This window comes from Arvicola amphibius, chromosome 1 (genome assembly GCF_903992535.2).
Source record: "Arvicola amphibius chromosome 1, mArvAmp1.2, whole genome shotgun sequence".
Classification (NCBI taxonomy): domain Eukaryota; kingdom Metazoa; phylum Chordata; class Mammalia; order Rodentia; family Cricetidae; genus Arvicola; species Arvicola amphibius.
In genome coordinates this window covers 143,955,464-143,969,417 of record NC_052047.1, presented here as the reverse complement: position 1 = coordinate 143,969,417, position 13,954 = coordinate 143,955,464, and the positions used below count along the sequence as shown (strand labels likewise).

At 48.0% G+C, this 13,954-nt stretch overlaps 1 protein-coding gene across 3 annotated transcripts in view; it reads left to right on the top strand.

Annotated features, from left to right (window-relative positions):
* Positions 1-13,954, top strand: part of Mob2 (MOB kinase activator 2) — a 57,290-nt gene that overhangs the window by 36,587 nt on the left and 6,749 nt on the right. The window contains exons 1-3 of one of the 3 annotated variants that reach the window (XM_038340528.1): positions 3,490-3,660; positions 12,972-13,132; positions 13,307-13,400. In XM_038340528.1, coding sequence (XP_038196456.1) covers positions 3,551-3,660; positions 12,972-13,132; positions 13,307-13,400 — 365 coding nt within the window. In that variant the 5' untranslated portion in view covers positions 3,490-3,550. Of the gene's footprint in view, positions 1-3,489; positions 3,661-12,971; positions 13,133-13,306; positions 13,401-13,954 lie in introns of those variants that run through there. The other 2 variants (XM_038340512.1, XM_038340520.1) reach the window with 2 other exon arrangements.

The following is a 13,954-nucleotide window of genomic DNA, read 5'->3' as shown; positions in this document are numbered from 1 at the left end:
AGGTCTGGTGCCCTCTTCTGGCCTGCAGGAATACACACAGACAGAATATTCTAAACATAATTAATTAATTAATTAAAAAAATAAATAAAAAGGAGCTGAGTGGAGTTGGCTCACACCTTTAATCCCAGCACTTGGGAAACTGAAGTAGGTGGATCTCAGTGAGTTTGAGGCCAGTCTGGTCTACAAAACTAGTTCCAGGACTGTTACACAGAGAAACCCCATCTCAAAAAACCAGATAGATAAATAGGTAGATAGATAGACAGACAGACAGACAGACAAAAGACAGGTGAACATTTTAGGTTTTTTTTGTTGTTATTGTTGTTTTTAGGCCGTTGTCAAATAGGGGCTCCTGAACTTCAGAACTGGAAACGAAACAAGCCCTCTTTTTAAGATTGCCCAGTTTCCTTCTGACCAACCCTGCAACTACCCAGGCCCAGAACCAGGCTTACTCCAACATCTACCCTATCTGTGATCTGCTGGAACACGGATGTGGGTTGGGGGTCCTGCAGACCGAGGCCTACAGGATCTCCATGACACAGGGCAGCAATGGCATGTTCAGGAAGAGTTCCAGTGAGAGCTCAGTGTCAGTAGTGTAGCAGAGACCAGGGGCCTTGAGCCTAACCAACAATTCTTTACAGTGACTGCCTGCATGTAAAGAGATACATGGATAAGGGGTTGGTTTTACTGTGTGACTTGTGTCACATGACAACTTTTATGATGAGATTTTCCCTTTTTTTATCTTAAATTCTATTTTATTTTATTTGTGGGGGAGATTGCAGGGGCAGATACGAGGGAATGGGAGATGAGTAGGATTGGGAGGCATGATATGAAAGATACAAAGAATAAATAAAGTTAAAAATTACCTAGCTTCAGCTTATTTTTTTAATTTATTTTTAAAAACAATCTTTTCTCATTTTACATACTAATCCCTGTTCCCTCGCCCTCCTCTCGCTTCCCCCCACTTTCCCCTCCACCCCACTCCCGTGAGGCAGGACCAAGGCCCTCACTCCTATATCTAGGCTGAACAAGGCATCCCTTCAAGAGAATGGGCTTCAAAAAGCCAGTTCAAGCACTAGGGATAAATCCTGGTCCTACTGCCAGTGGCCCCACAGACTACCCCAGCCACACAACTGTCACCCACACTCAGTGGGCCTTGTTTGGGCCTATAAAGGTTCCCCCACTGTCAGTTTGGAGTCAGTGAGCTCCCACTAGCTCAGGTAAGCTGTTTCTGTGGGTATCCCTATCATGGTCTTGACCCCTTTGCTCATATTCTCTCTCTTCGATTAGACTCTGGGAGCTCAGCCTAATGCTAGCTAGATGTATCCCTACATCTCCTTCCATCAGTTGCTGGATGAAGTTTCTATGATGACAGTTGAGGTAGTCATCAATCTTTATTACAGGGGAAGGCCAGTTCAGGTACCCCTCCACTATTGCTTAGGGTCTTAGCTGGGGTCATTCTTGTGGATTCGTGAGAATTTCTCTAGTCCCAGGTTTCTTGCTAGCCCCATACTGGCTCCCTCAATCAAGATGTTTCTTTTCAGTTTTTTTTTTCTTTTTTTAAGACAGGGTTTCTCTGTAGCTTTGGAGCCTGTCCTGGAACTAGCTCTTGTAGACCAGGCTGGCCTCAAACTCACAGAGATCCACCTGCCTCTGCCTCCCAAGTGCTGGGATTAAAGGCATGCGCCACCACCTCCCGGATCTTTTCAGGTTATTCTTAATAGTAAGACAGAATAAAGTGATACAGGTTGCTAGAAGCCATATTGGATGCTATCTCTTCCATCATTGATACCAAACTCATTGTCAGACCCTGGTGCTATCTCCAGAATATGTTGGGCAAGTGCTTCTTCCTACTCCATGTTCCTCAATGTTTGTAGAAGCTGCTAGCCCAGACTTCTTGTTCTTTCCCCGTTAGTACATGCCACCGGAGAACCAGAGACACCTGTGAGGAACATAAATTAGATCATGCCACTGCCCTGAGTAAAGCTGTTGATAATTTTCTGTCCTGATCCCAGGACTTTGGGCCGACCAGGTCATTGGTTTGGCCTCTTTCTGTGTGTCTACCATTACACACCACTGATGCCCACTTTGGGCTCTGGCCTTCTGTCTGTTCTTTAGCTAGCTGGTTGGTTTGTTTTCCCTTCTCAGTGTCACTAGGGTCTCATTTCACAGTGTGACAGTTTGACTTACATGTTTGTGTGTTCTTATTCATTTGGATACTGTTTTTTTAAATTCTAAAAATTGACACATAATCAACTTGTGGGGTTCAGTTACTATCTTTGGCATCTCAGAATCTGTTTGCACTAGCATTCTTTCCTGGTCATGGTTTGTTTTTCTGTTTCTTTACACATCCAGTACTTTTTAAAAATACTACTCCCTGAAACTATATTATTCAAAAAGCTCAGTTTCTTATAACCAGACTACTCTCCAGGAGGTAGGAACAAGCATATCAGCAATTACCTACTCACCTGTGGCTAAGCAAAGCCTCTTCCTTCCTGAGAGAGGCTCTGTGCAGTGGAGACCTTGCAGGTAACCCAGCCAGGACAGCCAGGACTCCTGGCTCAGAGATGAGTCATGTGGGGGACCCTTGGTGGGAGGTTAAGAGGGCCATCTGCCTTCCTTACCCCACAGCTTCTGTCTAGCCCTGGGGAAAATATAAAACACCCAAGCCTGGTTCATACCTGTCACCTATGTGGAGAAGTGCTGCAGAGCCCATCCCTTGATTGGCAGCAGCATGGGAGCTTGGCTCACACCCAAACTATAGTGGAGTTTGTGGAGCAGAACCTCCCTATCAGTCCATATTGACTACTCTGACACCATAGTGAAGTCCAGGATGAGATGGAGTGGGAGTACCACTCCCAGATATTTGATTTCTATGGCTTGGCAGTCTCCTGTGTACAGAAAGGCATAAAGAAGGTCTTGGCTACACAATTTGAGTGCACATGAAATGATGTAGATATTTCTGATGCCATAGTGGCAGTGGTCCTGGCTGGTAGGCCTAACAAGCAGCCCTGTCCAGAGCCAGCTTTGTGCCCTCCAGATTCTCCAGAAGCCTGTTGGCCTTTTCAGAGCTTGTCTGAAGCTCACCTGCAGAGTAGCAGCAGTTGTGCCCACTCCAGAGGGAACCTAATGGCCTGTTGATCTCTGCCCTGAGCGAGCTTGCTACAGAAGCCTTGCCTGCCTGCTGATTTCCAGGCTTTACTCCTCAGGACTGTATTCAACCCTAGGCCTCGGTGGCAAGGGAGGGCCTCCAGGTGTGATTTGGGCTTCTCTGGCAGGCCCCTCCTACTGCTGGTCTGCCAGGTCTCCTCCCTTCTGGCTTTGTTGATCCCACCCTGCCCAGCCAGCTCTTCACCACTTTGAAAAAGCAGTTCAGGCACTCCCCTGTTTCGCCAGCCTGGGCGGCCCTTGCTCTGTAAAGAGAGCAGCTGTTTGTCTCTCCTGTGGTCCTCATTGGCCTAGAGCAAGGGCGGAGGGCACTTCCGAGGGAGGGAACCCAGAGCTGCTTTGCCTGGCCTCCACTTTCCCTCACCAGCTCTGCACTCCCCACATCATGTTTGGAGAGCACTGCAGTCTCCCTTCAGAGCGAACTCTGCTCAGCCACCCCCCCAAAACTGGACTCCGCTGCAAAATGGTGCTTCAGGCCGTCAGCAAAGTGCTCAGGTAGGTAACAGTGGGCCCAAAGGCAGTCTGCCTGGGAGGCAGTTGGCTGTGGCCCTGATTGCCTTCTCAGCAAAGCAGCCTGCTATGCTGAGTCTGCAGTGGGGTGGGTGTGCCGTCCTGGGCCTAGAGCTGGGCCTAGCAGCCAAGTTTACTGCTTGCTGCCCAGGAGCAGCAGTCTGCATTAGATCTTTGCTATGTGTGGCTCTCCTTGAGGTAAAACAGGAGTCCTACCTTGCTCCTTCTGGAGAGTGCTGGACAGTGAGTGCGTGCCTTTATCACCAAGTGTGTCTGGCTGGGTTTGTGTTTTTTGGCCAATGACTGTCTCTTGAGCATGGATGGGCCTTGGCCAAGGCAAGGATTTCTTGGAGTTTGTCCTTGAGTGTCCAGAGAAGTGATGGTGTGTGCTCCAGGTGCCTGCTGTATGTTAGCTGCTACTGGGTGCTGCCAGGAAGACTTTTCAGACGTTTTTAACCTGCAGTGGTGCTCTTTCCCCAATTCTGGGGTGTGCATGGAATGCAAGTAGATGGGTAAACGGGTACATGTGTGACTTGGTGGGGTGGCAGTTTCAAGGCAGCTTGTTGCTCATCCACGAGGGGAGAGGCACTGCCATTTAGAGTCCAGTCAGTTTTCCTTCAGTGATGGAATCTTGTATTTGCCTCTCAACCCAATATGTCGTCTCCCTTCTTTCCCTCCCTCCCTTCCTCCCTCCCTCCCTTCTTTCCTTCCTTCCTTTTCCTCCCTTCTTCCCTTCCTTTCTCTTCTCTTCCCTTCCCTTCCCCACTCCCTCCCTTTCTCCCTTTCATCCATCCTTCCTTTCTTTGCGACAAGGTCTCAATATGTAGCCTTGGTTATTGGAATGCACTGTGTAGACTGGCTGGCTTTGAACTCACAGAGATCTACCTGCTGAGTACCTGTACAGGGAATATCAGCAAAGTGGTGGTATCATCTGCCCTGATTTGAAATGTTATTGATGGCGACAGTATACACAGAGGACCATACACATGTCAATGTGTGTGTTTCTGCATGTGTGTGGATAGCAGATACCCTCATTAGCTCCAGGCAGGCTAAAGAATGGCACTCACCTGCCAGTGACTCCTGGCTGTTTACACTGGGTAAGGTCCCATTGGAAGACATCTTAGCCTGGCCTTCCTGAAGATCACATTGAATTTAATAGGATAAGTGGGTACTGTCTAGGCATACCCCAACCCTGATGTGTTTGTCTCTCTACTGCCTTGTTCTTCAGGTGGGTGGGTCTTTTACTGGGTTAAGGACACTGATGAAAGTGTGCCTTGTCTGTGGCTACTAACCTTTCTGGATAGGGGCACAGAATACTCTTAAGAGAGAGCTCCAGCCGGGCGGTGGTGGCGCATGCCTTTAATCCCAGCACTCGGGAGGCAGAGGCAGGCGGATCTCTGTGAGTTTGAGACCAGCCTGGACAGGCTCTAAAGCTGCAGAGAAACCCTGTCTCGAAAAACCAGAGAGAGAGAGAGGATGGGAGGGAGGGAGAGAGGGAGAGAGAGAGAGAGAGAGAGAGAGAGAGAGAGAGAGAGAGAGAGAGAGAGAGAGAGAGCGCTCCAGTAACCTTCTCCATTGCTTATGACCCCAGCCCAACATGCGTAATGAGATGGTCTGGGAGGGTCTTCCCGTCTTGGTCTCTGAGGCCAAGTATTGGGCAGTGGTAACCAGAGGTAAGTATCTTCCCTATTCTCACAGTTCAGTAGTGGGAGACTAGCTATTGAGGGGCTGAGGAGAGCCTGGGAGTATTTGGCTGGGCTGTGAGGGCCATGCTAGCTTGGATCCTTTGTCACAGGGGCCCTACACTGGGAGAAGGTATTATAAACTTGGAGTTAGTGCTTTGAGTAGACTGTAGCCAGTCTTCTTAGCATCTAGTTGCACTCTGCCTGAATAGTAGTGTTTCTCTGCTCTGGCCTGGGAGGGCTTGTGTCTATCTTTAAGCTCCTCATGCTCCTGCTCCCTTGCCATACCCTCCTCCAGTGTTATCCCCCAGCCCCTCAGAGTTAGCATCTTCTTCCTTAATGTTGACCACAGGCCTCTAGATGTTAACTTCTGATCCCTCATTGCTAAATCTCCACTCTATCCAGCCCTTCAATGTTAACCCAGCTGGGACTGGTCAGGTGGTAGGGTGGGAAGCAAACACATTCTCTGTTTCTCTAGAGACCTGAGCTGCTCACACTCAATGTTTCCTCAATGTTTCATACTTCCTTGGAGTGATGTACTTTCCCACAAGACTCTTGTATCCCCTCCCCCCACTATCCTCAGACTTTAGTGTTCTTAAGCCCTTCAGCCTCTTGACTTGCTATGTATACTTCCCCCAAGACTGAGCATCCTTCTCCTGGAGCACTTTGCTTCGTGAGCATCTGTGTTGGGTCAGAGGCTGGGGAAATTTGGGTTGTGTGCCAAATGGGGGCTTGTGGGGAGGGCATGTAGGCTAAGCAAGAGCACATGCCAACGTAACATCTCACCATCCTGGTCCCAGAAAGATGCTGCTAGCCTAGCTCCAAGTATAACACCCACAGCCATCCTAGCCTCATGTTTGGTACCACAGATGTCACAGAAATTGATTCTCTCTTATTTTTTTTTCTTGCAAATTTCTGTTTCTCCTCAGAGGTCAGACTATCAACCAGGATTGATTCATACCTGGTGTACACACAGGTGTGTGTGTGTGTATATATGTGAGAGAGAGAGGTGGGGGGGGGAGAGGGAGAGAGAGGGAGGGAGAGGAGGTCTTAGAGGACCAGGGGAGTTTGCACTTGGGCAGGAGGTGGACAGAACACTGTGGGCAGTAGAGGCATTGGAGCAGGGAGAAGGAGGCTAAGGCCAGATGGCAATGTGGGAGGCAAGAAGGTGATTCTGGTAGACCCTGGATAACTCTAAAGTAGGTGTTTTACTTTATGAGTAGGTCCACCTACTCACTGGGGGCCAGCCTCAACCTTACTGTTGGGGGCTTTGTTTTGGGGGTGTCTTCCCAGGAGCTCATAGCACCTCTGTGGATGTGGTGATACCTGGACTCACTAGTCCCTTTAAGACAGTCTCTGTGCTGCTCACACTCAAGGCCTTGTCTACATAATCCTCCTTCTACAGAGTAACTGTGGTGAGTGGTCTAAGGGGAGCAGGAAGAGCCTGTAACCTCAAGCTTGTCAGCAGGCATGGCTAGCCACTGATGCCATGGTCTCTTTACCTTTCCTCAGATCCCAGAAGATGTTTGCTCATCCTGCCCGGTGAACACAGAAACACTGACAAAGGAGCTAGAACTGGTTCTCTAGATGAGTCTAGTGCCCTTGGCCAAGCCACACTGATTCAGGGAAAGGAGAGAAGTTGGAGTTTGGACTTTAATATCCTGCAGAAGCCTTTCCACTAGCACCTGCCACATTCTTTCTCAAGTAGAACCTGGGCCCTGGGTTGCCTCTTGTTCCTCTTGCCAGAGTGAGGGCTTTGTGACTATGACTGGGAAATTTAGGTTGGCAGGAGAGTGTCGCTGAGTGCAATATGCTCTGGGTCCCAGGTTGACCCTTTGTGATGGGGACAGTAGCTAAATGGGGATGTGACTGAAATAGGGAAGACTTGGGGCCTGGTGTAAACATGCTGGTGTCTAGCATGCCATCTACTTGCCGCCTTTTGACCTCACCCTAAGCTTCTGTGGTCCATTATAGAGTGAGGCAGGCCCTTCAGGAACTCTTTTCCTCATCAGAGTTGGGGAGTAGCTTCTGCCTGAAGGAACTATCTCCTCCCTTGCGACTGTGAGTGGGTGTGAGGGCAGGATGTTGTTCATAGTACATCCTCCCTGAATGGGTCCTGAACTGTGCTCAGGAGCTGTGGTGATGGCTGCTTCCTACCAGCAGCTCTTCTTAGTTGTCCTATTTTTATTTCCTTTAGCTTTTAAGTGAGCATCTCAAGCTACGAAGCATGGAAATAGCTTGACAGCTTGACTTTTACCAGCCCCTTTCTTGACTTCTAGGATAGGACACACAGAAGACAGAAGGTAGCTTGCTAGTCTTAAGGACACTACAGGCTTAATCCAGCATTAGAGAATCAGATCTTTGTGTTCTGACTAAATAGCAGGTGAACTCAGCACACATCAGTAGTGGGAGACAAAGGTTCAGAGAAATGCCAAGGACAGGGAGTGGATGTGTCCCAAAGACATTGGTAGAACCCCTCCTAGGGTTTGTCTACAACTCCTAGAGTTATAGAGTCCTACACTGCTAGGCTGCAAGACTCAGAAGCCCATGCCAGAGGGGCTTGAAGTACCCACTTTCTGTATGGTACACCCACACCTGTGTTTCGGCCCTAACAGACTTCTGTGCTGTTTCCCTTAGAGCTTGTGCTGGTTCAGGAACCTCAAGGCTGGGGTGTGCCCTGTCCTGTCCACTGTTTGGTTCTGGCTGCTCTTGGCCCTGCCCCGGAGGCCGAGCACACATCGCCTTTTAAGGCTAAGCTCTGCCATGAGAAGCTGAAAGGAAAACATTTCCCTGGCATTCAGGGAACATTTTTCTTTCCTCTTTCTCTTAAATAAACCATCAGCAACCTTTCAAAGCAAAGAAAGGAAAAAATAGGTCACAGTCAGTTAGAAAGACCTTTCACCCCACCCCCATCTAGCCTTCCAGGGCTATGGAAGACAGGATTCAGAGCCAAGCTAGGCTACCTCCTGATGCTATACATGGTAGCTAGTCTAATTGCCTATGTTCTCAGGTCAAAAAGAAAGGTATATAAGAGGTGCCCTGGCCTGAGGCCTGCATTGTACTTTATCTGGACAGGCAGGGCTAACCTGGAGTGGGCATGGTAGGAATCTGAGCCAAAGGCCAACTCCTACACACACCCCACCAGCCCTCCTGTTTGCAAGAAGGCCATGGTCCTAGACATATGCCTTTAACACACTGTTCTTCCTTGCTTGATGCTCTGGCTGCTTCTTGTGGAACAGAGTGGGCATTTCTAAGGAGACTACTTCTGGGACCCTCTGTTAGATATGTTCCTTGTAATCCCCTGGTCTGTTGTAGGCTCTGTATAGCCCAGTGCTCCTTGCAATTGGTTGCCTTATAGAGAAGGCCTGTGTTCCTGTTCTTGGTCCTCCAGCTGTATAGTATCTCCTACTGAATCCCACATTGAGAGTTTCCGATCAAAAGTATCATTTTCTGATCATAAGGCTTCATGCCAGCATCAATTTACGCCTGACATGTTAGAAGTCAGAATGTTCACTACTGAAGAATTCGTTTTATTACATGAGGTCAAGACTCAGCTTTACTATGGGAACACTCAGTTTCTCAGATTTCTCATCCAGTACTCTCATCCTGAGCCTGAACATGTTAGACATGTGTGGGTGCCAGCTGGCAGTTCAGAGATTGGTAGAAACTCCCTTGTTTCTAGCATCGTATGGTCAGTGCCTAGAAGAACCTGATTTCCAGTGTGTGGGTCTGACATGACCAGCCAGGAACCTACAGACTCTTTCACTTGACTGCCTTTAGGAGCTCACCAGGGAGATTTCAGGTCAAAAATCTTTCTGACCAGGTACAGACTTAGCTACATTACAGAGATTTCAGCAGAATCATCTGTCTTCTGGTGGGCTAGCACCCCATAAAGCACTCAGGCCAGGTAGTTATTGCCAATGGGGCATGGTGGGCCTCCTCTTAAAGGGCACACCCTATCTCAGTGCTGCCTAGAAGCTTGTTCACCAAGAGCCAAAGGCACACAGACTCAGTGCTGCCACCAGTGTCTGGGGGAGTAGCTAGCCTGAGGGAATTGCACATATATGTTGTTGGGGTGCCACTCCATGCCTTTAGGATTTCTACTGAGTGAAAAGGACAATTAAAAAAATCAATCTCTCTCTCTCTCTCTCTCTCTCTCTCTCTCTCTCTCTCTCTCTCTCTCTCTATCTCTCATCTCGACTGGCGGGTAGTGGCTGCATTGCCTTGAATTCCAGCACTCAGGAGGGCAGAGGCAGGTGGATCTCTGTGAGTTCAAGGCCCAGCCTGAGTCTACTGAGCGAGGTTCTAGTGACAGGCTTCCAAAGCTTGAAAAAAAAAGTAATGTGTTTTATTGCCTTCAGGAAATAGACATAATAATCCACACTGTTAACAGAGCACAAACTTATTTTATTAAAACTTCAAAACAAGGGTTAGGAAGCTTCAACAAAGCGTCTCTGTGCTTGTCTTGGCTTGGGCGGAGGACTGGATTCTCTTATTGCCTCTGCCTTTACATGGGGACTAGTGGAGGGAGTCTCAGTGCTGAGGCAGAGCCTTAACCCTGGGGGTTGTTATCTCTTGCAAGGTCACTCCATAAAGGGTGACAAGGTAGGGGTGCTGTGCCCTTTGTGGGTATGGCTCAGTGGTAGAGCATATCAGCAAGACCTAAAGGAGGAGCTAGTCCTTTAGTGGGGAGAGTACTCTGTCTTTGGGTACCCTCCTATGGGTTGGCAACCTACTACCTCCCATGGATGGTCTTTCCTCTGAAGCTTTGATGGTAGCTGTACATCCTCCTGGAACTGGCCTGCCTGGAAGGTAGAGCCTTGGTGTAGCCTGTGGGAGCCTCTGCTCAGAAAAGCTCTTGTGTAATGTTACAGCTCTGAGGGCAAAGGTATCCTGGCAATTGGGAACCAAGGAATACCACAAAGTAACACCACACAGCAAACCTCACATAAGAGATTTATTGGGAAAGGCACAAGAGAGTGGCTGCCTCAGCTTAGTTGAGAAACAGCAAAGAACTGAATGGGAGGCAGGCTTTATAGGGCAGTGATTCTCAACCTGTAGGTTAAAATCTCCACAGGGATTTCATATCAGATATCCTGCGTATCAGAGATTTACATTACAGTTCACAACAGTAGCAAAATTACAGTTATGAAGTAGCAACGAAAATAATTTTATGGTTGAGGGCCACCACAACATGAGGAGCTGTATTAAAGGGTCACAGCATTAAGAAGGTTGACAATCATTGATGTTGGGTTTCTTGCGGGGGGCACAACTTTCCAGGTTGGAGATTGGTGGGATTTCAATTTATAAAGCAGGATGTAACTAGTAAGATTCCCAGAGCTTGGGCTTTTTAAAGTCTGTAGGTAGGAGCTTGGCCACCTGCATTATAAGGTCTAGGTCAAGCCATCATGATCCTTAGAGTGTTCTGTGGGTGGAACCTGGTGGTTGGAGGTCCTCAGGGGCTGTGTTGTGTATTCTTGGGGGGGAGGTGGCAGATGGAGGTTCTCAAGGACAGGACTTGACACTTACACACCTCAGGGGGCTTCGGGTCAGGAAAGGGGGGCAACTCTCTGTTGAATGGGGGCAAGCAAGGTATAATCAGGAGTTGTAGGCTTCTGACTCTACTGTAGCTAGGGGCTGGTAATCCTGTAATAGCAACTGATTAAAAGTCTGGTTAAAAATCTTTTGTATCTGTTTTTGAAGAAATCTAGACAGTAAATGTATAAGGCAGGATGTAACTAGGAGGATTAAGAAAAGGAGGAGAAAGGGGGTTAAAAAGGGTACTGTCCAACTCCCTATTGGATTGTCAGTGATCCACTAGCCAGAGGCATCAAGCTGTTTCTTAAGGTTTTGGAGATCCGCCTGGAGTTGTCAGATCTTATATTTTTACTGTACCCAGCTGGTTGAAATAAAAGCACATTCTTTCCTAAGGAAGGGACAAAGACAACTTCTGTCTGAAGTTAGTAAATCTACCCCTTGTGGATTTTGTAGTATTACAGTGGCCAGTGAGTTTATTTGGCCCTGGAGAATAAGGATGGTCTGAGCCACCCATTGGAGATCCTGGATGAAGTCAGGGGAAAACTGGTGGTAAATAGCTAGGAAAGAAGTCAGTCTCACCACCATCAGTAGCGATACCAGTGGTTATACCCAGGACTTTGAGAAAGCATAGGACCTGAATCATTCATTTGTCATGCCATGCTGCTATAAACCCTGTGATGTGAATTGGCAGAGGTTCTTCGCCGGGTACCGCCTGTAGTTTTGGAAAAAAGGACACAAGGGCACAATTCCCAGACCACTCAATGGGTAGACAGCAGGAAACTTGAGTGCTGCAGGGAATCGAGACATTTTTGGGCATAGGGCCTCAGGTGGTAGTACTAAGGGTTAAAGTATTATTGCAGTCTGTGGAATCGGGTGTGCCCACAAAAGCATGTTCCTGAGGAGTTAAAGCAATCTGTGATGTCAGAGAGCTGTGGGAGATGGGGTGGTAGTGATACTTGGCTTAGAGCAAGTAATGAGTGGCGAAGTAAGAGTCTAACAAGCCGATGGGCAAGGCCACAAATGGTGGTTGTGAGTTTGACCCAGGAGTGACACACAGTCAACATTCTCCCAAGCAGTCAGAGTGTTATTCAGTAGCTGATATATAGAGGTTACGGTCTGAAACAAGAGATGGTGTGACAGGGAGGTGGGATCTCTAAGAGGGGTATTATTAGTGATATCAGGAACATTGGACCATTTCTGCTATGTCTATACCTAGGGGCTGAGAGTGTGGGGTGTGTACCCTCTGTACTTTGATCGTGCCTGATGGACGGCTGTGATAATACTATATAGTAAAGTTTATCAGTGACCACCATCTTCTATCTAGGGTGCTGTGGGTTCTTAATTAGGATGTAAAAGATCCTCCATTCTGAATAAAATGTAGAACGCCTTCCTGAATATGCATTATGTCTCCTACAGGACCAATAAAGGCAGTCTTCAAAAGTATCTGACCAATGTCAGTAATTTCTAGTTTGATCATAGAGAAAACAAGTATAGGGGACAGGCGTTTTAGAAATTGATTGAAGTGTTACAGTATCTCCTTTTGCAACTGCTGGTGAGCAGTCACCAGACCACACCTTGTGAGTGGTCTGGTTGAACCATTGGGTATAGGTTTCCTGAACCTTTGAAATCTTAATGTAATAGTAGCATAAAGGGAGAAAGAAATCAGAAACATTTTTTCATTACCTTAAATCACTTCCTTATACATTCAGAACTTTTATTTACATGCACTAAAACACTTTCTCAGACCCTCAGACCTTTATATATACACTTCTTAGACCCTCAGAACTTTCACCTTGGAAGAGCAGCTTTTTGAAAGAGGTTTGTTTCAGGCATCAGGTGCTGCCCCCTGCTGTCATGCCTGTGTTGCAACCCAGGTCCACAGTTCTGTCTCCCAGAATGTCTAGAGTCATGACGGTTTGGATTGGCCACTCAGTTGCCCTGAGTAGTCTGGCCTTTGGTGGTCTCTCTCGTTGCCTGCATCTGATTTAATTAACTCAATGTGTGCAGGGACCTTCCCTGTGGTTTGGGCCCACATTGGGACATGTGGTGACCATGACATCCTTTCTTTCTTGGCAGGAAGTCTAAAGCTAAGCCAAACGGCAAGAAAACTGCTTCAGAAGAGAAGAAAGTGTACCTGGAGCCAGAGCACACCAAGTCCAGGATTACCGACTTTGAGTTCAAGGAGCTGGTAGTGCTGCCCCGGGAGATCGACCTCAACGAGTGGCTGGCCAGCAACAGTGCGTGCGGGCGGGGAGGCGGGTCCAGCAGCTGCAGGGCAGGGAGTTTCTCCCCATCTCCAAGTACCCCCAGAGCAGTGGTCCATGGACAGGCTGAACTCAGCTGAACCCACTCCCTATCCCGCCAGCTGGAGCAGGGGTGTTTACTCACCTGGCCCTTTGCTTCTCTTCCAGCAACAACATTTTTTCACCACATCAACCTGCAGTATAGCACAATCTCAGAATTTTGCACAGGAGAGACGTGTCAGACAATGGCTGTGTGCAACACGTGAGTAGCAGCCTGGCCATAGCACTTGTTGGGAGTGTGGGATGGGTTGTGATTGACCTTGATGTCCTGACTACTATCTTCTCAGACTCCATTCTTAACTGGAGTCCCTGCACAATCTCAGGCTAGGCAGTTTTTTTCTGTATGTGAGGGGCCAGGTGTCCAGCATGTCTCTGCTGAGGCATAAAAGATGCTAAAGGGCCATCAGGTGCCAAAGGCAGGTCATTTTTAGATGGTCCCTGAACCTGCAGAAGGCTCATTGTCCTGGGAGCTGCAAGGCTAAGTTAGTAGTCTCATTCTATTAGTCGAGGTGTCTTACTGACAGTTCCTGAGCAGGTCTAGTGCTGACAGCTCTCTTCCAGGTATATTTGTATATCAGGTGCTGTAGTATGAAGGTGCCTTCAGGGTCTCCAAGATAACTCACCTTGCTTTTTGCATAGGAAAGCCATTGGATGGCACATGTTTTCCAGCAGCCCTGGGCAGATGGTATGAGTGGCTATGCTGATGCAGACAGAGGTAGTAATCATGTGAGACCAAGGGATTATGGAAACTCAAAA